Here is a 25034-nt window from a genome sequence, read left to right as displayed (position 1 = left end):
CACAGGGAGTCATCACAGGGCACGGGGAGGAAGAGGAGGCTTGGAGTGTGGGACACTGAGGGCACCTCCCGTGGGAGAACAGCAGCCACAGTGCTCATTTCCTTCATACCCAGAGACTGTGTGGTCTCTCGTGTAAATATCTCTGGCAGAAATGCAGAATGATTCAATTTCACCCATTAGAAGTATGACAAAAATAACCCATCATCTAAACATTCCCCAGAGAAAGATTCTCAAATATGGTTTCACTGGATTTTTTTCCCTTGTGCTTCTGTATCCTCCATCTTTAAGAATGTAAAACAGGCACACTTGTTTGCCTGATTTTTCCTCCTTTAATTCAAAACTATCCCAATATTAGTTAAAATGTTTTGTTGCTGGCTCTGAAGATACTCCATAAGCACTAAATCACTGTAAAAATAAGGTAGACATTAAGTCATGGATAGATCAGAGGAAATACTTGCATTCCCCTTTATCCTCTTTTGCCTTTCATATTAAAGGCAGCCTGGAGTTCAGAAGTGTCAAAATAATGGCTTTCCTGATGTGTATATCTGGTTTCCTAATCAAATTCCACAGAAATAGAGCTTTCATTTAAAAAAGAAAATAAAAATTCTGGTCTTTTACCCATAAAAAACTTATTGGAGCGACTTATCTGCATTGTTTTTGCTTGGCATTACAGCACTAGGGTTGCTTTAAATAGCTCAGATTTAGCAAGACAACTTGGTAATTCTCAGCTGCATGAGGAGCATCCAACAGGTTGATTTTCTAGGACCAGAGTGGGGAATCACAGCTTGGATCGTGATTCAGGAGTGGGATAATGGCTGGGCTGTCCAAGGTGGCTGTGGACTGGAAGGCAAACCTTCCTCCAGAGAGCCAAGCTGACAGGAATATTGATGATTATTGCACTTTTTAAGTAAATAAAAGCCTTGTTCTGCTCCTGCACTGCCTATGACTCTGTTGTACAGCCCAGTGAAAGGCACTGCTGCCAAGAGCACTGCTGTGCGTCTGGGTCCTATATGGCCCTGCACTGATAATGGTGATTTTCCATCATTTTATTGCTTACAATTGGAAAGCTGGCCCAGATCTCCCTGCAGAAGAGACTGTAGAGCCCTGTACCCATTTACAGTACTTCCACTACCCTCAGAAAAGGATTTGCTGGTGCTTTGCTCACCGACGATAAGGCTCAACATGTTATTTTATGTAATTATAGGGAGCTATTCCTGTTTCTGATGTGGCTGTAGCTTTCTGGCGTGAGCGTCTACCAAGTTTGTGGAATATGATAAATGAGATTTTTGTATTTCCATCTCTCCTGACAACGAAAAGAAATTTCTATACAGAAACATATTTTTTTAATTATAGGTCTGACAGCTCCCTCCATTTCCGTCTCCCCCATCCAAAACACACCCTGGGGAGATTAACCATGTTGCCAGGCACTGTAGCTCTCCTTATATCTGAAGTAACAGCCTGTGCTTCTAGCGTTAGGGAGGGTGGCCAGGTACTTAAAGTCTTTCCTTCAGTAAAATTAGCAGAAGCTGCCAGGAGAAAGACGGCAATATATTTGCTACGTCCCTCGACTTTTTTTTCTTCATAGCACATTTTGTTAAAAACTCATGGGAGCTCTTCAGCTAATAATGTGTCAGTCTCCAAAAGTGGTCAGGACCCTCATCCCTTTACCTGAAGATCTCTCCATTCCTGAGTTGACCTTGGCCATTGTCCCGGCCACTTTCGCTGCTGAAAACACCACAACAGTGATGAGCTCCCAAACTGCAGCTTCCCCCTCCAGCATCCTCTGGCTCTTGCAGCCACCATCGCCTTGAATTTGGAAAAGAGCTCAGGGCACCCCATCAGCAGCAGGGAGCTTGGCACGCAGGGATGTCAATTTGCCGGTGACTCAGCGTCATGATTTATCCCATTCATGCGATGCTCCTGAGGGAAAAGCTTATTAATCAAGTCTGTGTTACCAGTGCAGCTCCATGATTTAGGGTCCCCCATGACTAAAGTTTTAGTGAGAATGGAATTATTGCATGCCTTGGTGGCTTCTGGAAAGGGCTGGCAGGGTGGGGAGAAGTAGCGAGGTGGCAGTGAGGGGTTTGTCACTTCCCAGGACCCTGAGAAGGACCAGCCCAATGGGGTTGAGCACAGGTCAGGGAGCGCTGTGAAATATTCGTAGAAGGTTGGAGCACATTGTGTTCAGAGAGGGGGTCCCTCTGTCCAGCCTCCCCTCATAACATGAGCTGCTGACCTTCTCCCCTCACTGCCAGAGCATCCTCCTGGATGCTGAGGTACAGCTCAGTCCTTAATTTGGGGCTCACTGTTGATGCTGGCTCTGGCACAGTAGTGGTTTCTATGGCAACCCCAGAGGCAGATGCAGGGATGCCTCTAGTTGAGGTACCACCAGCCCAGGTATCCCAGGTTGTTTCTCCCAAATCACACGCAAACAGTCACGCAGCACATCAGGATGGACCCTGTGGTTGCTCTGCCAGGTGGACAGCAGAAGCAATGGGGCAGTGGTACTGAAAACATCCTGTGAATGCTCTTTTCTGAATCATTTCCAACTTTCCCCACACTGTGACGCCCGCGGCAGACGGCTCAGCCTGCCCCAGCAGTGTGCCGGATGCTGCTGCGCTCCGACGGGATTCAGCCTTCTGTCTCTACGGCCCTGCTGCCCAACAAGGATCATGCCAGCTGTCTCCTCTGAAAGGTCAGGCATCTGTGCTTGATATTTACCCGGACTTGTGAGATCTTTCTAATGTCGTACCAGTTAAAGATCGAATCCCTCACCTGCATCCACTACTGCTGCTCTCTGCTCTGGGTGCAGGACTCTGGATGGAGCCAAGACCAGCAAGGCTCATGTGAGCCCACAGCACTGGGTAATTGGAGGTCACCCCCCACTGGTCTCACTGTGTTTAGGGTACACCCCTAAATATCACCCACAGACACGACCTTCACTTTCCAATTGCCTGTAAGCAGGATTGTGGTGTCCCTGCACAGGGGAGCTGGCCACAGCTGGATCCAACTCTCCCACACACCCACCGCAGTCCATCCTTTGAGATTGGGCCGTGGTGCTGGATGGGGCCCAGAAGCTGACACTAGGCATCTCATCTTATTTCTCAGGATCCTGGCAGCCATCTCCATTTCCTGCCTCTCTCACACCTCAGCTCCCTCCAGTAAAGCCCCTCTCCTGCTGCTGCCTTCACCCCCTGCAGCCCCTTCCACCACAGGAGAGGCCAAGCAGGAGCAAGGCTGTGCCAATGCAGGGCAGCCACTGCCCAGCTCCCCCTCTCCAAAAGGGGGCCAGATCCCAACATCACATTGCTCTGCTCACCCTGGCAATGGGGAGAAGAACAAGAGCCATCCCCACCCCACAGCACAGGTCCTGCCAGGGAAGGGCTCACTGGGTTCTCCCTTGGGAGGGGTTTTCTGACAGGCTGCAGCATGTCTCTGCTTGGAGTAGGATAACCAGGGACAACACGACTCCTGTGGGGTAAAATTCCATGTGTTTCATTTATTCAAGGTGCTACGTCACCTCCCAGGCACTGAGCTACAGGGCACCTCTGTGCTACATGAGACATTGACTGGGTCTACGACGACACAGCACTCACTGCTACACACACGGCACGGACACGCCGCGGCACGGCCGGGGCCGGACAGGGCAGTGAGGCCAGCGACAGTCCCGCCACCGCCGCTCCCTCCACACTGCTGGCCATGGCCGTCCCACCAGGCAGGAGTTTGCCCTGGGTTCCATCACCACAGCACTACAGGAGCCAAGAGGGATTTCCAAAACTGCAGCTGCTCCCGTGTCCAATGTCATGGGACTGCAGCTCCCTGGAGCCAGGTCACTCGCAGGCATGGGTGCTCACACACCCTGTCCCCGTCTTCAGGCACTTGGTGCTTGGCTGGGGCTGGCTCCCAGGGCCCCACTCAGGGTGCCTCACGCAGGCACAGAGCCTCGACGGCATTGCTGGGGCCCTGGGCCACTCCACCGATGAGGAAGAGCAGGCCAGGTGCCGGGCAGCTGGAGCAGGAGCAGCGGCCCGTGGGCATGGGGGGCAGTGGCTCCCACTTTTTCTGTGAGGGGCTGAACCCTTCCACTGAGTCCAGTGGGTAGGACTGGTTCCCTGTGGGAGATAGAATGGCATCAGAACCCCCTGCATCTCCCCCCGCACACCCCCTAGTGTCTGCCTTTCCCCCTCTGCATGCCTCTGATATCCCAACAGGAGCCTTGGGCTGCGGGGGCTCTGAGATCCCAGAGGCAATTAGTGGGGGAACAAGAGGATTAGCCAAGTCCCCACAGGGAGGGCTGCTGGCATTAATGCCGCATTGCTGGCTCTGCCCACCCTGTGCCGGCACTCCGCAGGGATAAGGGAGGGAAGCTCCAGCAGCGGCAGGGTTCAGGAACAATGCCACACCGCAGGGATTCAGCCAGCACCACTTGCCTTCCCCATCACCTCCTCCTGCCCAGCTCACCCTGGGTGAGCCTGGGGGGTCTGGTAGCCCTCACTGCAGGGCTGGGGGTGTTGTGGCTGGCACCAGGCTCCCCAGACAGCCCTTCCTGCTGCATCCCTGCTGCTGAGTGACAGCACTAACCTTTCCCCAGCTCTCTTGGGAGAGGGATGCAGTGCTGCAGCCCTGCACAGTGAGGCTGAGCCTCTGTGGGCTACGTGAGCCTGGTACATTGCACATGAGCTGGAAAAAGCCTGGTTTGGAGGTGAAAGGAGCAAGGGGCTCAGTGGGGCAGCCTTTGGGGCAGGGCAGTAGGGTCTTCTCAGAACTTGAAGGGCACAAAAGGGATGCAGATGCAGACAGTGTTGCAGTACCTCCGTGGCTTTTCACAGCCAACCTCTCCACTGTCATGCAGGTCACTGATATGCCACAAATGATGGGGATGGGAACATGGCCACACGCCTACCCCCAGCATTACCGAGGCCACCCACGGCCACCACTCTTCCTCCTAGGCAGCCGGCCACGAAGTCGGCTCTCTTCTCCCTCATGCGGATGGTGCGGTTTGGCTTTCTCCATGCACCTGGGGGTGAGAGGGAATGAGCATCACACACTGGGGCTCCTCTCCACACACTGATGCCACGACAGCCCCAGGTTAATCACTCCCTGGGACCAGGGAGCACAGGGCAGGATTCACATGGGTGCAAGGGGCTGATGTTCAGAGCCTGCATAATCATGTCCCTCAGGTGCAGACACCCCTCACCAATCCAAGGAGTCATCCTGGACACGTAGGTGATGCTTCCACTCCACTCAGGGACATGGAGCTCACCTTGGGTGGGATCGAACATCTCCACGGTGTTGACAAAGTGGGGACGGGAATAGAAGTTGTGTGGTCCTGGCTGCTGCAGCCCCCCCAGGCTGAAGACAACGCCGTCGGCCATGGCGCAGGCGGCGAAGGCGCGGCGGCTGGGCACGCTGGGATAGCGTGTCCAGCTCCTCGTCTCCAGATCAAAGGCCTCGAAGGCTGTGACGGGCAGCTTGCCCTGCCGGCCCCCTGTGCACAGAGGAGATGCTGTGGCTGCTGGTGCCCCGAGCTGGCACCATCACTGTGCTCAGCAAGCCTGAGGGGCCCCACCGACTGCAGTGCTGGGCAGCCCAGCGTGGGCTCAGCAAGCCAGAGGGGCCCCCCTGACTGCAGTGCTGGGCAGCATGGAGCTGCCCTGGGGTGCACCACGTCACTCCCTGACCCAGAGGCAGTGGAGGTACACAGGGGATGCTCAGCTTGCCCCAGCAGCACCTACCCAGGACGAAGATCTTGTTGCCCTGCAGGAAGGCGGAGGCCCCATAGCACGGGGTGGGCATGGAGGGCAGGGGCTGCCAGTGGTCCTTCGCCGGCTCATAGACACGGACCAATGCCTGGGGAGAGGTGTCCGCACCCATTCCCCCCAGTGCGTAAACAGCCCCGTCTGCAAAAGAGGCAGTGTTGAGACAGGGAGATCTGTGGGCAGCACCATGGGGCTGGGAGTGCCCCTGTGCCCTCCAGGGTTGGTAGCACAGGCAGCGCAGAGTCCCATGGGCACACATCGTTCCAGGGTGGCTAAGGGATGGTGTAGCCAGGCCTGAGCCTGGCAGTGCCCTGATCCTGATGGGACCCTCTTGTCCCCCTCTCCATGCCATCCATCAGACACAGAGAAGAGCACAAGGCCATCCTCTCTAATTATTCTCAGCAGTACCATCTCCCTGGAGACACCATGGCAACACAGCCATTCTGCCAAATCCTGCTCCTGCTCCCAGCGTGGCCGGCACCCCTGCCCGCTCCCACCACTGTCCTGCCATCCCCTCTGCCCTGCTCAACCCGCTGCGACCTGGGCCATGTCACAGCATCCCTGCTCAGGAAGCAGACTTGGGCACCACATACCTGGCTCCTAGCATGCCAAACTGTGCCAAGGCTCCAAGGCCGCTCAGGAAACTTTAGGCAGGAGTCGCAATATGTTTGATGCACAGCACGCCAAGCTAGGCTCAAGCAGAGTGCTCAGCCACCCAGCATGGCCCACAGCCAGGACAGCTGGGGAAGGCAACCATACCTGGAGGAGGTCTGTATTGCTCATCTCTGGGCTGCAAGTGGGCTGGCTTTTGGGGCAGGAGCATGATCCTACTATTAAGTGGCAAGTTTGGCTGCTGGGTGAAAGCCTTATGCAGCATCCCAAACAGCATAGGGATTCAAATCCCACCTGAGCATCCCTGACTCCTGTATCTCCACTTCTCCAGACTGCAGCCAGGCACCCTCCCCATCCCTCACCTCTCTGCACAGCTGAGATGCCCATGGAGGGCTGAGCCAGTGCCGCCTTCTTCTCCCACTTGCCCTCATCCACGTGGTAGACCTCAACGGAGGCGAGAGGGCTCTGCGTTGCATCCACACCACCCACCACCAAGATCTGCTTGCCCAGGGCGAGGGCAGCAGCGCCAGCCCGCGGCGTGGGCAGGGGTGGGAGCGTGGTCCAGCGCTGGGCCGGGAGGTCGAGCACCTCGGCCGTTCCCAGGGCTCGCCCACCGCCCCCGCAGCCACCCAGCACGAAGAGCTGCCCGTCGCGGTGCGCGGCGCTGCAGTACACGCGCCGCGTGGGCATGGAGGGGAAGGTGACCCACGCGAAGGCGCCCGCGCCCGCCGCCATGGGCCTGCTCAGCCGCCCCGGGGGTCCCCGGGTCCTGATCTCGCTGTGTCGCCCATCCGGCCTGACTCGGCACTGGCCCGGCTCTGCCCACCGCCTCCTGCGGGGAGAGCATCCGAGTCAGCGCCCAGGCATGCACCGCTCCCCCAGCCCCAGCGAGCCAGCTCCCCTCGGCGCTGCGAAGACCCCGCTCCCCGGGGCTCCCCGCCCGCCCCCTCTGGGCTCCCACTCCCTGGGGTTCTCTGCTCGCACCCACTGGTACTCCTGCTCCCCGAAGTTCCCACACTCCGGGCTCCCACTCCCCTGGGCCGCCGGTACACAGCCTGTACCCACCGGGACTTCCGCGCCCGTCTCTCTGCCCGCACCTTCCGAGGCTCCCAGTGCTCCGAGGACTCCGCGATGCTCCTACTCCCGGTGCACTGCCCGCACTCCGCGGCGTTGCCCGGACTCCCGCCTGCATCCCGCAATCCACGGGGCTCTGGGGTACTGCCCGCAGCCCGCACCCACCGGTGCTCCCCGGGCTCCCGCTGCACCGCCCGCACCCCCGGCGCTTCCCCGGTTCCCGCTGCGCTGCCCGCATCCCCGGCCCTCCCCAGGCTCTCGCCTGCACCCCTGGACGGCCGCTCCGCCGTACCGGGACTGCCTGCGCCGCCCCGTCGCTGGGACAGGGGTACGGACAGGGACTGGGACCAGGCTCACCTCTCCGCCCGCTCTGCCGCTCTCCTCGCCGCTCCGCGCCACCGCCCGCTCCGGGCCCGCCCGCTGCCGGTGGGGGCGGCGCCGCGCCCGCCTTGGCTCCCCCTCCGGGCTCCGCTCCCCTCCGCCCGGTCCTCCCGCTGCCACCAGTCCGCCGTTCACCTCGTCGGGACGGAGCCGCCGCAGGGAGAGGAGATGGAGAGATCCCGCTGCCGGTGCTGGAGCCACACAGCGCCGGGCTCACAGAGCTGAGAACCCACCGTCCTGCCCAGGAGAGCACCCCCCGGCCCGTCACTGCTGCAGGGCTGCAGGGACAGAGCATGAGCTCAGCCCCACTCTGAGCACACCCTTGCCACAGTCTCTCAGCAGCGTCAGGAAGATGCACACGGGTCTTAAACCCTCCACCGCCACTTTTGTCCCCACTTGGCTGAGCCAGGCAAATGAACATGCCAGGAAAGGCGCTTCCCACCCACCAGCACAGGCAGAGGCAAGGGCAGGCAGGAAACTCACACAGAAATGAGCTAAAAAGGTTTGCTTTAAAAACAGGCAGAAGTGACAGGGCATCCGCCGAGAACATCACACCAGAAATGGCACCTGTGGGTGCTGCCGATAACACTGTGCTCACACCGGCACCTGCTCCGCACCAGTCACCGCCACAGGAGTGGGAAGGGAGGTGTGAACACTGCGAGGCTGCATCACAGCCATGGTGCAAGGGATGGAAGGGACCTGCCTGGTGAGCAGAGGGGCACAGTGAGCCCCAGCCCTCATGCAGGAAGGGCACCTTGGGCACCGCTGCCAAGGAATGGAAAACCATTTCCTCCAGGAATCCCATCACACAAGCTCCCGGGACACTTGTGTTTGGGCATGGAGGCTCCTGGTAGGACTGAAAGCCCACATTGCACATTGGAGAGGGAACAGCTTGAAGCAGGAGCCCAGCCCAGGACTTTGCCTGTGCGTAGTAGAAAGTGGGGAGTGTCCCATTCTGGAGCCCCTTGGCCCCACGAGGTGGTATCACTGTCCATCCCACTGACGGCTTGGAGTGTCCTTCTTCATGCAGGCCAGGTAGCGGTCATAGTTCTCCTCGCACCTCCTCACGCAGCGCAGGAAATAGTCCTCATCAGCAATGGCCTCCAGCAGGTCTGTCTGCACCAGGCACATGTCATACAGCTCTGAGGTGGGTGCACTCCTGGGGCTGCTGCTGCCCTGCTCCGAGAACACCTGTGGGGAGAGCAGGGCCTGGCAGAAGCACATGTGCCCTGTGGTGCCCCTGTCCTCCCCTGGCCAGGCACCTCCATGCTGGCTGTGGGTCAGGGTCAGAGGGCAGGGAGATCCCATCTCCACTCCAGCAGCACAAGGTGAACTTTCTCCAGATTTCCCCTCCCTCATAGAAAATGCCTTTGGTTCCAAAACAGCTTGTCACACATGCTGCTGGTGCTCCCCTAAAGGAACACACCACGCAGCTGGAAGAAAACAGCTCTGTGGAGCAGCCAACCCCAGGAAAACCTCTGCCAACAGCTCTCCTTTGGCTGCCACGGGAGGGAACAGGGACTTCATCTTCTGATCTTCACCATGGCTCTGCCTAAGGCCACCTGGTAATCTGTTTCACTTCCAGCGCTGCTCTGTCACCATCACTGACATGGGGACAGCATTGCAGAGCTGGTGATGGAAGAGGAGGGGAAGATGGCATCCCACCTACAGATCCTGGCTGCAGGACAACAAGGTCCCGGCAGTGAGGATGAGCCCTGCTGGGAAGACGCTCGGCTGCTGCCCAGACTCCCACGAGGCCTGCTGCCACCATAACTGGATCCTACCTGTGTGATCTGGCATGGGAGCAGCCCTGGGGCTGGGCTGCAGGGTTGCTCTTGAGACAAGCCAAGCAGCACAACCGACCAGCCATACCAGCTACTGATGGCAAAAGGAGGAACTCCTTGATCAGGGAAACAGCCTGAGGCTGAAATGCAGCAAGTGGAGCTGTGTGAGCCATTCTCTATCTGCTGCAGACATTCAGGCAGCAGCTGCTGCACACAGGGGCTGTTGCAATAACTCCCTTGAACCAGGCACAGCACAGACCAAACCCTATTCCTGACAGGTCTGTCCAGGCAGTGACAACTGCCACCAGCTACAAAACTACAACCTGGGAGAGCTTGTATGGAAGGGAATGTCCACAAAGCATGTCATCCCTCGTAACTCCCTGGCTGCCTGGCAAACACTGCTGACCATTCACCGGCTGCTGCAGGTTTTCCCCCCAGCACTGTCTCCTTACAGATGGAAATGGGTAGGAGTTGAGACCACTGCCATGCTGGTGCCCCAGGGTGCAGTGACACCAGGGCTACACTTCAATCCCCCTTTGCAGCCTCATGCAAAGGACACAAAACATGCCTGACCTCACCAGGGTCACCCCCAGTGTGGCCTTCAGCCACTTACCTGTGGGTGGACAATGGTGTCCGCATCGTCCAGCCGGATATTGTCATCGATGAAGATGTGGTGAACATCAGGATCGTGGGGGTCTATCCACAGGGGCTTCCCACCACAGGAACAGAAATTGTTTCTGGCCCACCTGAAACAGTTATCAGGAGAAGAAGCAGTCAGGGGAGCGAGAGGGTGACAGCTCCCAGGCAAAGGCAGGCTGTACTGCAGGCTCAGGGCAGCCTCTGAGCCAGGGAAGTGGGATGGAGAATGTCCCATCCTGCTGCCTGCTGTGGCCTCCTGGGAAAGGCATTTTGCACCAAGCTGACAAATCAGGGGTTGTTTGGAGAAAAGCATGGAGTATACCAGGGGATGGAGACCTGAGGAAAGGTATGACAGCCCCATCAGGCTACACACAGGAAAAACAGGGAGTGCATAAGTGACAGGGGCCCCAAAACCAAAAAGACTTCAAAACTAGGAGCTATCTCAGAAGATCAGAGAATCACAGGAGACAATATAACGCCCAATCCACTTCCTCAGTGCCCTGTTTCTCACCAGTCAAAGTGGTCTTGGAAGCCTCCAATTCCCTCAAAGGAGTTGAAATAGTTGTAAAGCTTTCTTCCATCTTCCCGGGTGGCCAGCCGCTCCGCGCCCCGTGTCAGCACCACCTCCCGCTTGCTGCAGCGGATCTGGCCAGGGGTGAGGTCCACAGGGAGCTGCAGGACCACAGAAAGCAAGGGAGGAAAGGTTTCCAAAGCAGACAGGTTGTTTCATGCACTGGTAGAGACACCAAGAAGCAGGGTGGAGACTCCCCACCACCGCAGTGTGGGAGGATAGTGCTGGGGAGAAGACAAGAGGAGGTGTGGAACCACCCCCAGCCAAAAGTCATCTCCTTCCCAGGGACGGAAAAGAATGACCTCCTAGCTGCACACTGCCCCCGTTTCATTCTCTGCTCCCCATAAATGCTCCAAGAAATAAGTGAAGCATCTCCTGAAGATCATTCCCAGTGCTTCTGCCCAGTGTGCTTCCAGGGGGAGGGCAGAGAGCACAGCTGCAATCAGCTCTGAGCCAGGGAGCCCTGCACTGCTACAGCAGCTACCTCCCAGGAGAAGGGATGCTCTGTCCAACCCGGGAGGAGACCATTCCCACACAGGATTTGCACAGACACGTGCTCCCCCACAGCTGACAGCCTCATCCCAAGAAACCGGTGCTTTTAAAGCAGTCTGGCCAAGTGGCTGGAGAGTAGCTTGGCACGAGGGGGCTCCGTGGGACCACCCGGCTGCCCCTCCCCATCCCACCCGACCCTCGGGGCACCACTCACCGCCACGTCCCGCAAGGTGGGGAACTGGGGGTGCTGCCCGTCCAGGGCACTGCTGACAGCCTGCAGGGCACGGGACAGGTCGGTGCCGAAGGTCCTGAAAACCACGGCGAAGGCCCGGCCATTCCGGTGCAGCGTGTCCAGGAGCCGGAAGAAGGAGGGCAGGATCAGGTGGTAGCGCTCGCCGGGCTCTCCCGGCACGGACAAGGCGTCGTGCGGCCGGCCCGGCCACTCCAGCAGCTGCAGGTGGCGGGCGTGGAGGCTGCGGAAGCGGCGACCCGGCCCGGCCTCGGTGAAGGAGGGGTCCCGGCCGCAGGCGCTGTAGTAGCTGAGGGCGCCGGGGCACGGCGGGCACAGGGACGGACGGTCGCTCAGCCACTCCCACTTGCCTGCAAGAAGAGAGGAGCGCGTTCAGCGCCCGCCGCCGCCGCCACACCAGCTCCCCCCGCTCCCACAACCCCGGCGCTCACCGGCGGCCCCGGCGCGGCCCCAGGTGACGGTGCTGAGGAAGGTGTTGAGCGCCGCGCGCGGGCCCTGCCCGGTCACCGTGTCCGCCACCACCACGGTGTTGTTGAGGTCCACGTGCAGCACCAGGCGCCGCCGCCGCTGCGCGGCTCCTCCGCTCATGGCCCGACCCCTGTCCCGGCCCCGCTGCTCACGGCCCAGTCCCGGTCCCGGTCCCGGTCTCGATCCCGATCCCGATCCTGGCCCCGGTCCCGGTCCCGGTCCCGGTCCCGGTCCCGGTCCCGGTCCCGGCCCCGGCCCCGGCCCCGGCCCCGGCCCCGGCCCCGCCGCTCACGGCCCGGGCCCGGTCCGGCCCCGTTACCTGGTGACGGCGGTGCTTCCGCCGGGGCGCCCCCTGCCGGCCCGGCCCCGCCGCGACATGGACACCGCGGGGGCGGGGCCGAGCGCGCGCCGCGATTTTGCGGGCGTGGTCCCGGCCACACGGAAAGCGGCCGGAAGCGGAAGCCGGAGGCGCTTCCGGCGCCCCGCGGGCGGCCATGTTGGAGCGGCGGGCGCGGCGCAGCGGCGGGCGCGGGTCTGGCGGCGGCCGGTAGGTTGGGGCCGGCGGGCCCGGGCCCCGCGCCGGCTCCCGGGCGAGGGCGCTGCCGAGCCGCCCGCCGGCGCGGCCCCCCGGGCGCTGGAGGCGGAGCCGCGGCGCTGAGGGCCCCGCCCCCGGCCCCCGCCCCCCCGGTCCCGGGAGCCGGCGCGGGCCGAGCGCGGGGGCCGCACCCGCTGTCTGCACCAATCACCTCTCGCAGCCCCGCAGGGAGGGGCCGGCCCGCGCGGGCTGCCCGCCCCGGGGTCCCTCCGGCCGGCGGGCCGAGCCGTGGGGAGGGTGCAGGGGAAGCGAGGGACGGGCACTCGGGCAGAGGCATCGCCTCCGCCGAGGGGCGGGCCAGTAGGAGAGGCTGAGCGGGGGTCCGGCGGCCCCGCCGAGCGCTCCTTGGGACTGCGCACCGGCTTCCAGCTCCACATGCAGCCCCAGCCCCGTGTCTCGGCCCTGCTGGTAGCCGGCGTTTTCCTCCGGTGTCCCTGGAGAAGCACAGCAGAGCCCTTCTCCAGCGCCGTGCCCGGGCAGCCGGGCCTCTGAACCCTCTGTGCGGGAGGGCCCTGCCAGCGCTTTGTGTGCACTGTGCCGGCAGCGCTGCGTTTCCGTGGCCCCCCGGCCCCCCAAATGGTGTCCTACTTGAGGGAACAGCGTGTCTGGGGTGTGCGTGCTCGTGCCCGGCTTTCCTGCTGCACAACCGTCACTGCACCAAACCGGACCCAGCCGAGGGATGTTGGGAAGTCCTGTCACCGTGAGGTGTCACAGCCAGAATACCCCTTCAGGTGTCCCAGCTGTTCCTGGGCTTGCTGCAGCCCCAAAATGATCTGTTTTGCAGCCTATTGAGAACATGTTATTGCACTTCTCCCTTGGTCTGTCCCTCCCTGCCAGATCAGGATTAACGTGACATCCTTGCTGGCTTGGCTTGGTCCTTTGGAAGGTGGTGATGACGCTGGCTGGGCCTCTGTGGGATCCCTTCCCTGCCTGCCTGTGTGAGATCCCTTCCCTGCCTGCCTCCCTTCCTCTGTGGGAGATCCCCCGCCTGCCGCAGAACGACTGCATTATCCTCCTCCAAATCCCTCTTCTGCCGTGACGTCTGCAGAGCACTTGACTGAGATTAGTCTGTCATGTGGAGGTTCTTACTCCCCCACTGACCTGTGCTTCCCCTTCTGCGGCTGCTCTTGGCTCCTGTTTCTCCCCTGCTTGTGCAGCTGGCGGCAGCACGGGCTCTGCTGCGGGGCCGTGGGGAGACCGGAGTGCCGGGGGGAGCGTGGGACACGAGTAGTTCCTTGCTCTGTCTGCACTAACTTCTCCATCACAGCTTCCTTCCCTGTGCACTACCCTCTCCCAAGAGTGTTTCTGACACCTCCTGCATTTCTCTGAAAAGAGTTTTTAACTGGATCCTTGTTGTTATTTTGAGAGCTGTCAATGGAGCTAAAGGTTTTATGCCTCATCTGCACAGCGTCCAGCTGCAGAGCCGTGAGGCCACCAGAGTTCTCCTGGGTGCATCCCAAAGTCCTGCCTGGACTGCCCTTCAGTGCCTATGTTTTATTTAAAGCCATAATTGGTGCTTTTGTGCTGGGCAGGCAGCTGCGCAGTGCCCTAAGCGTGATCCCAGTGTTGTCCCTCAGGCCATTGTGCACTTGGCCCTGGTGATGTGTGTTTCCTTCATACCGCCCTGCTTGAATTTCCTGCTTCCTCCTCACTTGGCAGCGAGTGCCCTTGGATCAACACCAGTTTGCTGTGACAGCAAGTCGCGGACCGTTGTTCAAACAAGGGAACAGCAAGGAGCGGTGCTGCCTTGCCACGGCATTCAGCATCGATGAAGCACAACTGGAACAGCCTCCATCCCTGCTGCCAGGTCTCCAGGAGGAAACTGCAGCTTTGGCAGGGACTCAGAATCAATTTTTTGAGCAGCATCAATTAAGAAGCTGAGAAATTGGAGTTGACGCTGGGATGGAGTTGAGGTGCTCAGGTTTCTTAGTGTTGAGATGGGTCAGTGGTGCTGCTCTCGGTGTGTGTGCAGGGAGAGGGTTCCATGAGGGACTGCTTTACCTGGGGAAAATGTGATCTGGTCACCCAAAGCTGGGGTGGGTCAAACTCAAACTGGAAACAAGCTGCAGATTTTGCTGAGTTAATCGTTGAAATCCTTCATCTTGGGATGGATTGGATGGGATTTCCTGAAATCTTTATTTAGGCTGGAGATTTCTATGAGAGATGTTTTAGTTTTACTTCAGAGATAAATCAGTGACAGGATTTTCTTGATGATGCTTCTGTCTTGGGTTATGCCCAGAATATGACCCGGTGTTTGTGACCAGCCACACCTGGGCTTAATGGTTTCAGATCCCTGCTTAGAAACATGGGATAATTTCAGTTGCTTTAAGCTAACTATCTTCTTTCTCCTTTTGAGGTGTCGAGGGTTGTTTTTCCAGTAATTTGGACCTTTTTGAAGCACCTGTTTGCCTAATGCCATGAATATTGCAGTGAACAATGAGGAAGAAAAAGCTGTCCATTCCTGGTCGAGAATTTCCTCTGCCGGACAAAAAGTGCTGGAGGAGGCCCTTCGAGTCTTCAACCCTATGTCCAAGGACCTCTCGGACACAGAGACCCAGCTGGTGGCCTTCATCCAGGGCCTGAAGGAGGAGGGCTACCAGCCCACGATCCTGAGGAGTAAGGATGTGTACGGGTATAGCTCGTGCACGGCAGACACCCCAAGTCAGACGAAGGAGAGCGCCCCACACAGCTGTGTCAGCACCAAGTCCGCACAGAGTCCGGCCCGGAACACCACAGCCATGGCAAAGGTGTCTGCTTCACCCACCAGCATTCCCGTGAGCTCTCTGAAAGTCTCCGCTCAGCCCGTCTCCAAAGGGGATTCCAGGAATCTCCTGTTGAACTCTTTGAAGCAGACAGGGTCTGGCACATCCAAGGCAGCGGCAGTGGGCTTCCCTACAAACATGTATCCCGACGTGTATCCAGCCGTGAGACTGTCCGTGGTTCTGGAAGCCCTGGTGCCACTGAAAACCACGACGTCCTGTTTGGAGTCCAAATACACGCGAGGGCGGCTTGGGATCTCGCCCTCAGACCTTAAACTCCTCAAGAATTCCAGTCCACCAAGGCAGTTTCCTTCAGGCAAGAGCACTAAAATAACTGAAAGCAAGGGGTACAAGCATTCAGTGAAGAAAGCACCAGATTCTGCCACCCATGCTTTAAACCTCCTGAAGGGACCAAAGGGTGGAGTGCTGCAGGAGAGCAACGCCTGCAAGGCCTCGGGAATTCTCAACGGGAGGGTCACAGGCAGCTCATCCCAGGGCTCCACCACGGCACCGCAGCCCAAGACCCTGAAAATCAAAGATAAGGAAGCTCTGGTAGGAAAAACAGAGTGGAAGGACAGCAGCAGTTACCGGGAGAGCGCTGGGCAGAAGAAGAGAAGAGCCACAGAGGCAAGAGAAGCACCACAGAGGAAAAAAGCAAATACCATTCCTGTCCAAAAGAAAACTAGACAGGCTCAGAGCACTTTGAACCTACTGAAATTCCGGACCATCAAGGTGGGCAACTCTTCCTCTGATGATGAAGTGAGGAGGAGAGCACAGAAGATTCTTAGGGTCAACCTGTCCCCTGTGATTCGAATTCAGCCCTTGTCCCACTCTCACAGTGTCCCCTGAGTTTCTTCACTGTCACTTTTTTTTTGTAAGTAAGTAAATAGGAGCCTGGCACCAGAGCGCGGAGAAGTTTGGGAGCAGCTCTGTGTCTCTGGTGCTGACATGCCGACTAACCTGCAGGCAGAGCAGCTGCTCCCGTGCTGTTCTGCCTGTCTGCCACTGCTGTGCAGGACTGGCTGCAGAAGTCCAAACCCCTGTTTGGGAACACGGGATGGTGACTCCGGCCAGCGGCGAGCCAGGCAGGCCGGAGAGCTCACTTCCTGCTGAGCTCCCCTGGACGTGGCAGTCTGAGCTCTCGTGCAGGGGAGAGCATGGGACTTTCTCATGACATCGATGCACTGTGATATTGCTCTTTTTCAAGCTGTACATTTACTGGTTTTATTTTGATCAAATTTTATAACTTTATTATCTATATATCTATATATCCATATATGTGCATATGGCCCAGGAACTGTGGGAAGATGCACTTCCTCCATCCCTCTGGGATAGGATTCAATAGCTTTTGTTCCCCCTCCCCTTCAGCCAGTCTTTTGTTGAAAGGTGTCAGGATTCCTTTGTGGTTCAGTGTTGTGACAGTCTGTCCTGGGCTCCCTCGAGCAGCTCAGAGGCAGCAATGTTATAGCCACTCGTTTGTCTCCAGAATGCCAAGCAATTTGGAGAATTACCAGCTGGTAGGTTTAATCCTATTTTCGGTATTACCTCTGCATAGCAGTGGGGGAGTGTCACGGGGCCTGACGTCTGAAGGTACCTCCTCCCTTTGTTGGTAGCAGAAGTTCTGAACTCATGGTAGGGATTTGCCTCCAAAGAGCGATTCCTCCTCAGCACCCAGCATTGCCCCACTCTCCTGTATCCCTGGTACAGCCGTAAAACATGGACTGTGACTGTTAAAGCCAAAGGGCTGGAATTGTGTAAAGTGTCCTGCCCACCACATAACTGAATTGCTGTTGCTGGGTGTTTCAGGAGCAGGTTCTAGATACCGGTAGTGAAGACTTGTTGGTTTTGGCTGGGTTAAATCATGATAAAGACACAGGCTGTGTTTGAATGTATTCGCTACATCCTGCCGGTCTCAGAGCTCAGTGGGATATCTGAGCCTGAGTTAAAGCAGAAAAGCGAAAGAGGTGAGAGGACACGTGCCAGGTCTTAAACATAGAGAGTTGCTTTCTCTTGGTTTGTGAGGGTGAAGCAGTAGGAGGGGAGGTGGGCACTGTGTTGTGATGGGAGCGGCTTTGCTGTGCCGTCAGGGATGTTGCAAGGAGGTGTGTGTCAGGTGTGAAAGCTCTGCTGTCCCCAGGAGGCACTGTGGAACCGCTGCAGCACCGGGGGCACGCTGTCGGATGGGATCACAGGCTTCACAGGAAGGGATCTGCAAGCTCCAGGAGAAACACCTCGTTGGAGCAGTAGGTGCTGCTGCTGTCACATAGGAGGGGCAACCTGGTGGCTTGGGGAAAGGAAGCAGCATTGAGCTGGGCATGGACCTGGCTCAGATCTCTGCAGCAGTGAGCCTGTAATCCACTCATTCTCTCACCAGCTCAAAATACTAGTTGTCTGACCTAGTAATCTCTGTGGATATTGGCTGAAGGGATGAGCTCCCCAGGGAAGCCCCAGCTCCTTATGTTTAAGCCCCCACGAGCACCTGGTTGGATTTCAGTGGCTTGTAAAAGGGGTCAGTGTCTGATCTCCAGCTCAGAGAGGAAGACCATGGTATGGAGAGAAGAGAGAAGGTTCATGATGGGGTGAGAGGGCAGGGAATTTGAGTGTTCCAAGGTGCATCTGTGTTCTCCCCTCTCACGCAGGTAGAGCAGGGTGGAGGTTCTTCATTGAGCAACCTGGTCTAGTAGAAAGTGTCTCTGCCCATGGCATGGCAGTTGGAACAATGCAGGCTATTCTGTGATTTTATGATTCAGGGCATGATTGCAGGTCCTGAACCCCACACTTAGATTCTGAGTTGCTGTCAGAGATCATAACTTGCAGTGTTTGAAACTGACCTGTGAATGCCGCTGCTTGTCAGCAGAGGAGGAGGAAATACTTCTTTCTGCTTCTGTGTTTTGAAATGTCCTGGCAGAGTCCCCTCTCTTGACCTGATGCTGGATGAACAGGGACCCTCCATCACTGTCAACTGGCCAAAAATTGCTTTGTCCCTTTTGTTCCCACTCCTTCAGACCTTTCTCATTCCCACGCTCTCAAATGCCAGGTCTTGAAGTCCTGCACTGGCGTTTCTCTTTTTGGCTGTTTCCCGAGGAGGGCTCTGAACTCCTGCCTGCAGTATTGCTGTCTGTCAGGCTGCTCAGCAGCTTCCCCTGTTCCCAGACCCTTATAAGGGCACCAAGAGCTGTGTCTGGAGCCTCCTCTTGCGGCACAGACGTCCCAGCTGAGTGCTTGGCCTCCTCTGGGAAAAACAACGTGCATCAACAAGGCTGAATTTGGGTCGAGGTTGCTTTTCCTCTAGCCTGAGCAGGAAGTTGAGCACCTGAGGCCAACTTAGCAGGCCACATCCCTCCTCTTCACTTTGTGTCTTCCCCCAACTGCGTTGCTGCCTGCCTCCCCACTCTTCTCCATCACCTCGTCTTTCACAGCTTGGGTCTTTGCCAGTCAAGGACTTGGCTTGTACTTGCTGCTTGACACATCCAGCAGAGCATCCAGCCTTAGTGCTGCCATGCCTTTCCCAGTGTTGAGCTGAGTGCTGTGCATACTTAGTGATGACGGCTTGCCCTGTATCCTTCCCAGGCCACCAGCAAGAGGTGATCTGCTCCACAGGGAGAGGCAAGCTTTGGAAAACACCTCTGTGTCACCGAGACTCCTGCCAGGGAAGTGAGCACTCCATAGCTTTGTGCTCAGAGACCTGCCCATCACCAGTCCTGTCTCTGTCAGCTCTCTTACACATCTCTGACAGACCACAGGGCCCTGAGCTATGGGCAGTGCTGGAGCTCCATTCTCTACCCTCTGCCTGTTACCCCTGGCAGGTGTTTCAGGAACTCAGCTGAGAGGATTGCAGCTTGTTATTCACAGGGGGGCTTTGCAGCCCCTGGTGCCAATGCCAGTGACTGCTGCCTGTCAGATGGTGCTGGCAGAGCGAGTGCCTCAGCCTAGTGGGGGTTGGCTCCTCTGTCCTTCGACTCGTGCCCAAGTGTGGATGCTCCTGGTGTGGATGCTCCTGGTGTCCTGGGCCTGCAACACTGATGTGTGGGAGGCTGCAGAGGGGCTGTGCCATGGACACTGCTGTCTGGTGTTTAGGGAAGATGAAGGGTTTGATCAAACCAGGGCTGCCTAAGACCTGATCTAACCAGAGATCTCCCCCCACAGGTCCCTTCTGCCCCGTGTTACTTTGTGGCAGCAGTAACTGGCAAGGCTCATGGAAATGTGTTGCCCAGAGCGCTGTGGTCTCTGCTGAGCATGTGGTATGCACCTTGTCCAGACCTGTTTCTGTATTAGTCACTTTGAATCCAAGTGCCTAACCTGGCCTGTGTTGTTCTGGGCACCATGACAGCCGAGAGCTTTGGAGACTCTCTTAGGAATGCTTTTAACGCATGGATTTGTGCCACTGTCGCTTCTAGAAATGATTCGGCCAGCGGTCAAAGGGCTGTTCTTCCGACTGATTTTTTTGGAAATCATTTCTCCTTTTATTCAGCTGCCAAGAAGCAGTTTATGCTTCCCCTCCACCAGGCAAGGCCCTTGAGCTTCCTGCATGCTTCAGATGTCCGTCAGCGAGGTCCGTGGGGAGAGCAGCTTGTCCAGCAGGCAGCTGAAGGGGAAGCTGACATCAGATACCAGTTGAAATCACAATGTTAATTGGTAGAAATGTTTTGAAGCTTATGTCCACTATGATCAGATTTCACCATCTGCCACTGCTTTTAGTTGGAGAAGTTTCTCCTTAGCCTCTTTCCTGCAAGCCCTGTAGTGTGGTGCTGCTGCTTCTAAACTATTTGCATCCCCCCCTGAGCCAGCTGCTGTAGCATTCCTTGTACAGAATTTCTTAAGCACTTTTCTGCAAAACAAGAAGGGATTATTTTGTTACTCCTGCTTGGCAGTCCACTAGTGGTATTGCAGTACGAGGAGGAGGTGTGCTCTCTGGAGCGTTGGGAGCACTCACCTCACTGGCACTTCTCAGACCAGCTCACACTAACAGGGCTGGGGGGCAGTGGGCTGAGAGCCCTCATTGCCTGGTACTTCCTTGCATGGAGTTCAGCCAGCTGCCAGCTAAGAGCATTGCAGGGAAATTGGGAGCTGAACGGCACAAGTGGGTGATGCTGTGCATGCGGCTCCATGGCCCTGCCCCACAGCTGCCCTCGTTTTGCTGCCTGTCCTCCAGGCCCTCCTCAAACACCAGCAGCACTTCTCCACCCCGGCTGTAGCTATGGCAGGAGGGACTGGAGGGCTTTGGGTTTTGGGCTTGAGCACAGGGGTTGTGCCCTTTTAGTTGTGACTTGTGCTGTGTTCATGGCCAAACTTTGGCAGCATGTGGGAGGTGCAGCCACTCCAGCTGTTCTTCCCCCTTGGATCCAAATTCCCTGCCCTGTCTGGGAGCTGGGCCTTTGGCCATGACTCAAGGGATGAGTGGGGACAGAGAGTGGGTTTGTCTCTCAGTTCCAACTAGGCAGTGTGACATGAGTTGGGCAGCTTCCCAGGCAAGAGTGCAGGTTTAGGCTGGAGAATCCTGGTTTTAGCCATGGTTGGCAGGTGCCGAGTTGTGGAGCAACGGCTGCTCAGCCAGGCTGGTTGGTTTGTGTGGCTTCCTTTTTCAGAATTCAGAATGGCACTGGCCTGTTTACTCCTGCAGTCAGATGGGGATGGCCTTTTGGGAGCTGAGGTGGTCTGAGGAGAGGACAGCTGCTCTGGGACACCTGGCACCTTCCTGACAGTGCTGCAGCCCTTGGCTTTGCCAGCTGGGTGGGCTGGCACCACCTGTGGGGAGGGCAGCAGGGCAGGTTACTCGTGGGTCCTCGTATTTGGGACTCTGTGCTAGAGAGCACCATGCTGGGGTTTCCCTCTCCTCGCAGCCTATTCCTGCTTGGAGCTGGGTGCCGTTAGGAAGGTGCCAGGTGCCTCACAGAGATCTTCTCCCAGAAGGCGTGAGAGCCAGCCCTCATCACTGGGTCATCCCTTGGTGTCGAGTGAACCCTGTCTATAGATGTGACACTGCTGGAACTTGCAGCTTGGCCAGCTGCTGCCTCCAAAGCTGTGGTGCTGAGGCCAGACCTCTTCCTTTTCTTAGCAACATCAAGGAGGTCTGGTGAAAAAGCAGGAAGCTTAGGGGAAGCTAAAGACGCTGGCAGCACCTGGACAGGCAGCTCTGTGTCTGCTGCCGGAGATGTGCAAATGGAGGAGCTAGGGCTGCAGTGTCCACACCACTGCCTCCCCTCCACCCCTGCCTGGCCACAGAGCCTGCCCTGCTGACAGACTACACTGGTGCTGCAGGTGAGGGGCATCCTTTTGCAGCAGGTGCCACTCCTAACCCTTGGTTTCCATCCTTTATCGGTTGCACAATCTGGCCCCGCATGGGTGGCATCTGAAATACCTTCCCCAGGGAGTCCCTTAAAGGCCTTATTATCCTCTGGGATTCTCTCCTTGTTGTCTTAATTAGCCCTTTCTGTTCCTGTGTTCCTGTGGTTGCAGGCAGCCCCTGTGAGTGTCTGGTGATTCCCACAGACACAGGCACATGGTGCTGTTTTAAAAGAGAAGGTGCTGCAAAGCTACTCCCAGAAATACCTCCCCTCCTGCCCCTGCTCCGCTGCACTGCCCAGGCCTGGGTCGGGACAAAAAGCATCAGCATTCATGGCAGGGGAGGCACGGTGTGTGACACTGTCCCTCCTGGTTCCCAGTGCCCCACTCCTGAGGAGTAGGGTTTCCCAAGTAGAGGCACGGCAGCCACTCCGAGGGACACGGGGGTTTTGGGTGGGCACTGTCTGGCCCCTCGTGCTCCTCTCTGCCAACCATTATCTCCAAGAGAGCCGTCTCCACGCCGCAACATGACCGACCCACTCTGGCTGGGACTGGCGGCATTCCCTGGTGTTTGGGGATCCCAAGCAATGGCTGAGGAGCAGCAACTGCACCCTGTGGAAGGGCGAGTAACAAACTTTGTATGATGATTTTACAACTGACCATCTTGTTCTTGAGTGAACTTTTTACTGTTTCATTTGTTTGTGTAGAATGTTTCCGAAGTTCTAATAATATTTAATGTTAATATGAGGCTGGGCTGTTCCACACTCTGTGTTGTATATTTTGGAATGGCATTGCTTAGTGAAAAGACAGCATTAGTAGTATTCTACTCTTCAGAGGGAATGGGACAAAAAACAGACTGTTGTTTTTCTTAAATGAAGTGAACTTTTTGTTATGAAGTCCTAGCAGGTGTCCAGCCCTTCAGTAAAATGGTGCTCAGAACCACCCAGTGTGTCCGGCTTTTCTTTGGGCCCTGACAGACTCCTCCTCCCTGGGCTCCTGCTCCCGGCCCCATGTCAGCTCCGTGGAATGGTGTCTCCTGTATGCCTGGCTGCTGCATGGGGCACGCTCAGATCACGCCCAGCTCTTCTCCCTAATTCCCCCAGTGAGGTTTGATATTACTCAAGCTCCATTAAGGATTGCCTGGCTTGGGGTGGGAAATACTCCAGGCGAGTGGGGTGGGAGATGCTCCATATGAATGCCACTGGTGCTGAACTGGTGTAAACTGGGATAAATCCACATTCCTGGTTAGTTCCTAGAAAACATGCCAGGTTGGCACTGCACTGGCAGGTGCTCTGCCAGCCCCAGCCTGCCTGCCCATCCTGCGGTTTCCCTCTGGATCTGCCCACTCTGCACCAGGACCCTCTGGCCAGCTAATTCAACAGAAATGCCATTGTTCACCGGCCTGCGATCTGGATCCGGTTTGTGCCGCAGGGCCGCCGGTGCGCTGACCCGGCACTAATGGTGGTGGGACCGTGGTCCTGGGCAGACAGCAGCTCCAGTGCCGTGGCTCATTCCTGGGGAAGGGAAGCGGTTAAGCAGTTCTCTGCTCACTAAGGATGTTCAGGGAAGTGCTGGCCGCCTGCTGTGCACACTGAAGTCGGTCCAAGTGGGGCTGGGCAGGCGTGAGAGGCTGCCCCGGGACCTGGGGGGCTCTGCCAAGGATGGGGGGGCCCTCTGCACTGCTGCAAGAGTGCCCCGATGGCTTCTGGAAGGTGCTGGTGGAGGCAGGCTGTGGGTGCCCAAGGGAGAGGGGATGCTCAGCAGCGTTGAAATGCTGGTGATGGAGGGCTGCTGGCAGATCTCCAGCCAGTGGAGCTGCCCCGGGACAGGGCACCTCCCTGGGCAGACATGGCCACACCTTCAGCTCTGGGGCAGCCAAGGGGATTGCAGCTTGGCATGGGAAGTCAGAGCAGCCTTTAAGGGAGCCTGGAGGTGCCTGGACACGGGCTGAGACACCTTTCTTGTCTCTCAGATGCCACTGAGGATCCCTCCCTCCCACTTTAACTTTGCTTTTCACAGCCAGAGATCCTGTTACAGTCGCCTTTATCAGGTCCCTTTATCAGGCCTCTTCGGATCTCCTTAGAGCAGATAAGGTTTGCCTGGCAAGATCCCTTGACGAAGACATGCTGACCAGTGCTAATGGCTCTTTATCAGGTCATCTTCCACCAGCTCTCCCAGCTGATGAGGTGGTGATGCCTGGCCACCAGCCTGCACTGCTGGAGCCTTGCTGGGCACAGCCTGGCCCTTCCTCCAGGTTTCCCAGTGCCTGCTGAAAGCACAGCCATGGGGAGCTGGCAGGGTACTGCCCACGGCATCCCTTGTCTCACTGAGGCGTGTGGGACCAGCCTGGCTATGTCAGAGTGTCTCTGGGGGCGTGGGTTTTGGCACTCCTATGGCCAGGAGCTGTTTCTTTGTTTGCCTGTGACCTTGCTTGGTGGCGGGTGGCCAGAGCATGGCCTTGGTGTGGAGATACACAGCTCCTCTTCCTTCCTTCGACCTTGGCTAATAAAAGGCACCATCCCTGTGTGACAGTGAGTTCTCTGTGGATCCTGGCCCCGGTGCACGGCCGTGCTCCCTGCAGGGCTCCAGGGCTGCCAGCTCAGTGCCCAGCCCAGCCAGTCCAAAGGATCTCGAGCAGCACCGACCAGCACAGGGTGAGTGGGGCATGGTGGTGCCCACAGTGCCAGCACTTGGGTGGGAACTGGATCCATCCAGCATGGATGTTGGGGGAGTCCAGTTGGCTGCCATGCTGCCCCAGGGCTCCCAGTACCGCTGCTGGAGATGTGCCTTGAAGAGGCACAGATGGGCCTGTGCAGTGCAGGGCGAGTCCCAGCTGGGCTGCCTGTCTCAGCAGACCCACTGCTGCACAACTGGGCACAGCAGCCCTGTGGGAATGCTGTGCCAGCTCCTGGCCAGCCGAAGGACAGGGCACTGCAGTGCCATGCATGGGCCACTGCCAGTGTGTACCTGGCCTCTGCCTCACCTTGGCTAAAGCTCGGTGCGGGCAGGTCCCTCCCCTTGCCTGGCACGGCTGCTGGAGGAGGAGACAGGCGCTGGCTGCCCTCCTCCAGGAACAGCAGCCGAGCCCAGCCTGAGCCCAGTGGGCCCTCGACTCTGCAGCCTACCTGAGCCACCAGCCACCCACCCAGAACCCCAAGCCCCACAGGCACAGGTAGGAGCCAGCATGCCGGAGGGGAGCCCCTAGGTACGGCACAGCCCCAGTTCGCGGCACAGCCCTTGGCACATGGCACAACCCCATGGCACAGCCTGAGTGCCAGCAACTGGCATGAGACAGCACGCAAGGAAGGGACTGTGGGGTCTTTTGGCAGAGGAGGGCTGGGTACCCCCACTCCTGCTGTGCACTTCCT

The 25034-nt window shown here is 57.7% G+C and overlaps 3 protein-coding genes across 5 annotated transcripts; 1 reads left to right on the top strand and 2 right to left on the bottom strand.

Moving 5' to 3' along the window:
• Window positions 1-3479: 3479 nt before the first annotated feature.
• KLHDC8B (kelch domain containing 8B) lies at window positions 3480-7106 on the bottom strand. The gene is made up of 5 exons (XM_051788579.1): window positions 6734-7106; window positions 5736-5900; window positions 5264-5488; window positions 4916-5017; window positions 3480-4112 (listed from the first exon to the last, which is right to left on the bottom strand). The coding sequence occupies exons 1-5, from the start codon at window positions 7104-7106 to the stop codon at window positions 3916-3918; spliced, it is 1062 nt and encodes a 353-aa protein (XP_051644539.1). The 3' UTR covers window positions 3480-3915.
• A 1210-nt stretch (window positions 7107-8316) lies between these two features.
• Window positions 8317-12212, bottom strand: LOC127471559 (uncharacterized). Its single transcript, XM_051788582.1, has 5 exons — window positions 11994-12212; window positions 11527-11912; window positions 10761-10921; window positions 10224-10356; window positions 8317-9017 (listed from the first exon to the last, which is right to left on the bottom strand). Exons 1-5 carry the CDS (start codon window positions 12148-12150, stop codon window positions 8811-8813), a joined length of 1044 nt encoding a protein of 347 aa, XP_051644542.1. The 5' UTR covers window positions 12151-12212; the 3' UTR covers window positions 8317-8810.
• A 305-nt stretch (window positions 12213-12517) lies between these two features.
• Window positions 12518-22608, top strand: CCDC71 (coiled-coil domain containing 71). 3 transcript variants are annotated; one of them, XM_051788574.1, is made up of 2 exons: window positions 12518-12577; window positions 14982-22608. In XM_051788574.1, exon 2 carries the CDS (start codon window positions 15043-15045, stop codon window positions 16231-16233), a length of 1191 nt encoding a protein of 396 aa, XP_051644534.1. In that variant the 5' UTR covers window positions 12518-12577; window positions 14982-15042; the 3' UTR covers window positions 16234-22608. The 3 variants fall into 3 exon arrangements, with proteins under 3 accessions (XP_051644534.1, XP_051644533.1, XP_051644532.1); XM_051788573.1 differs by having other exon boundaries at window positions 12520-12577; window positions 14285-22608; XM_051788572.1 differs by lacking the exon at window positions 12518-12577 and adding an exon at window positions 12633-14538.
• The last annotated feature ends 2426 nt before the right edge of the window (window positions 22609-25034 follow it).

This window comes from Manacus candei, unplaced genomic scaffold, assembly GCF_025592945.1.
Source record: "Manacus candei isolate 608988 ecotype Guabito, Panama unplaced genomic scaffold, ASM2559294v1 h1tg000025l, whole genome shotgun sequence".
In the NCBI taxonomy this organism is placed as follows: domain Eukaryota; kingdom Metazoa; phylum Chordata; class Aves; order Passeriformes; family Pipridae; genus Manacus; species Manacus candei.
The sequence above is the reverse complement of the archived record's forward strand: the minus strand, read 5'-3'. Positions and strand labels throughout refer to the sequence as shown.

What these genes read in the sequence shown, in the direction of transcription:
- KLHDC8B (XM_051788579.1), bottom strand. Translation starts at nt 7,106, where the DNA reads ATGGCGGCGGGCGCGGGCGCCTTCGCGTGGGTCACCTTCCCCTCCATG. An exon ending in CAACAAGATCTTCGTCCTGG is followed by an intron (nt 5,489 to 5,735) that starts GTAGGTGCTGCT and finishes CTCTGTGCACAG; the next exon opens with GGGGCCGGCAGGGCAAGCTG. An exon ending in GGTGGCCGTGGGTGGCCTCG is followed by an intron (nt 4,113 to 4,915) that starts GTAATGCTGGGG and finishes TATCTCCCACAG; the next exon opens with GGAACCAGTCCTACCCACTG.
- LOC127471559 (XM_051788582.1), bottom strand. Translation starts at nt 12,150, where the DNA reads ATGAGCGGAGGAGCCGCGCAGCGGCGGCGGCGCCTGGTGCTGCACGTG. An exon ending in GGGCCGCGCCGGGGCCGCCG is followed by an intron (nt 11,913 to 11,993) that starts GTGAGCGCCGGG and finishes CTCTTCTTGCAG; the next exon opens with GCAAGTGGGAGTGGCTGAGC. An exon ending in ACACCATTGTCCACCCACAG is followed by an intron (nt 9,018 to 10,223) that starts GTAAGTGGCTGA and finishes CTCTCCCCACAG; the next exon opens with GTGTTCTCGGAGCAGGGCAG.
- CCDC71 (XM_051788574.1), top strand. Translation starts at nt 15,043, where the DNA reads ATGAATATTGCAGTGAACAATGAGGAAGAAAAAGCTGTCCATTCCTGG.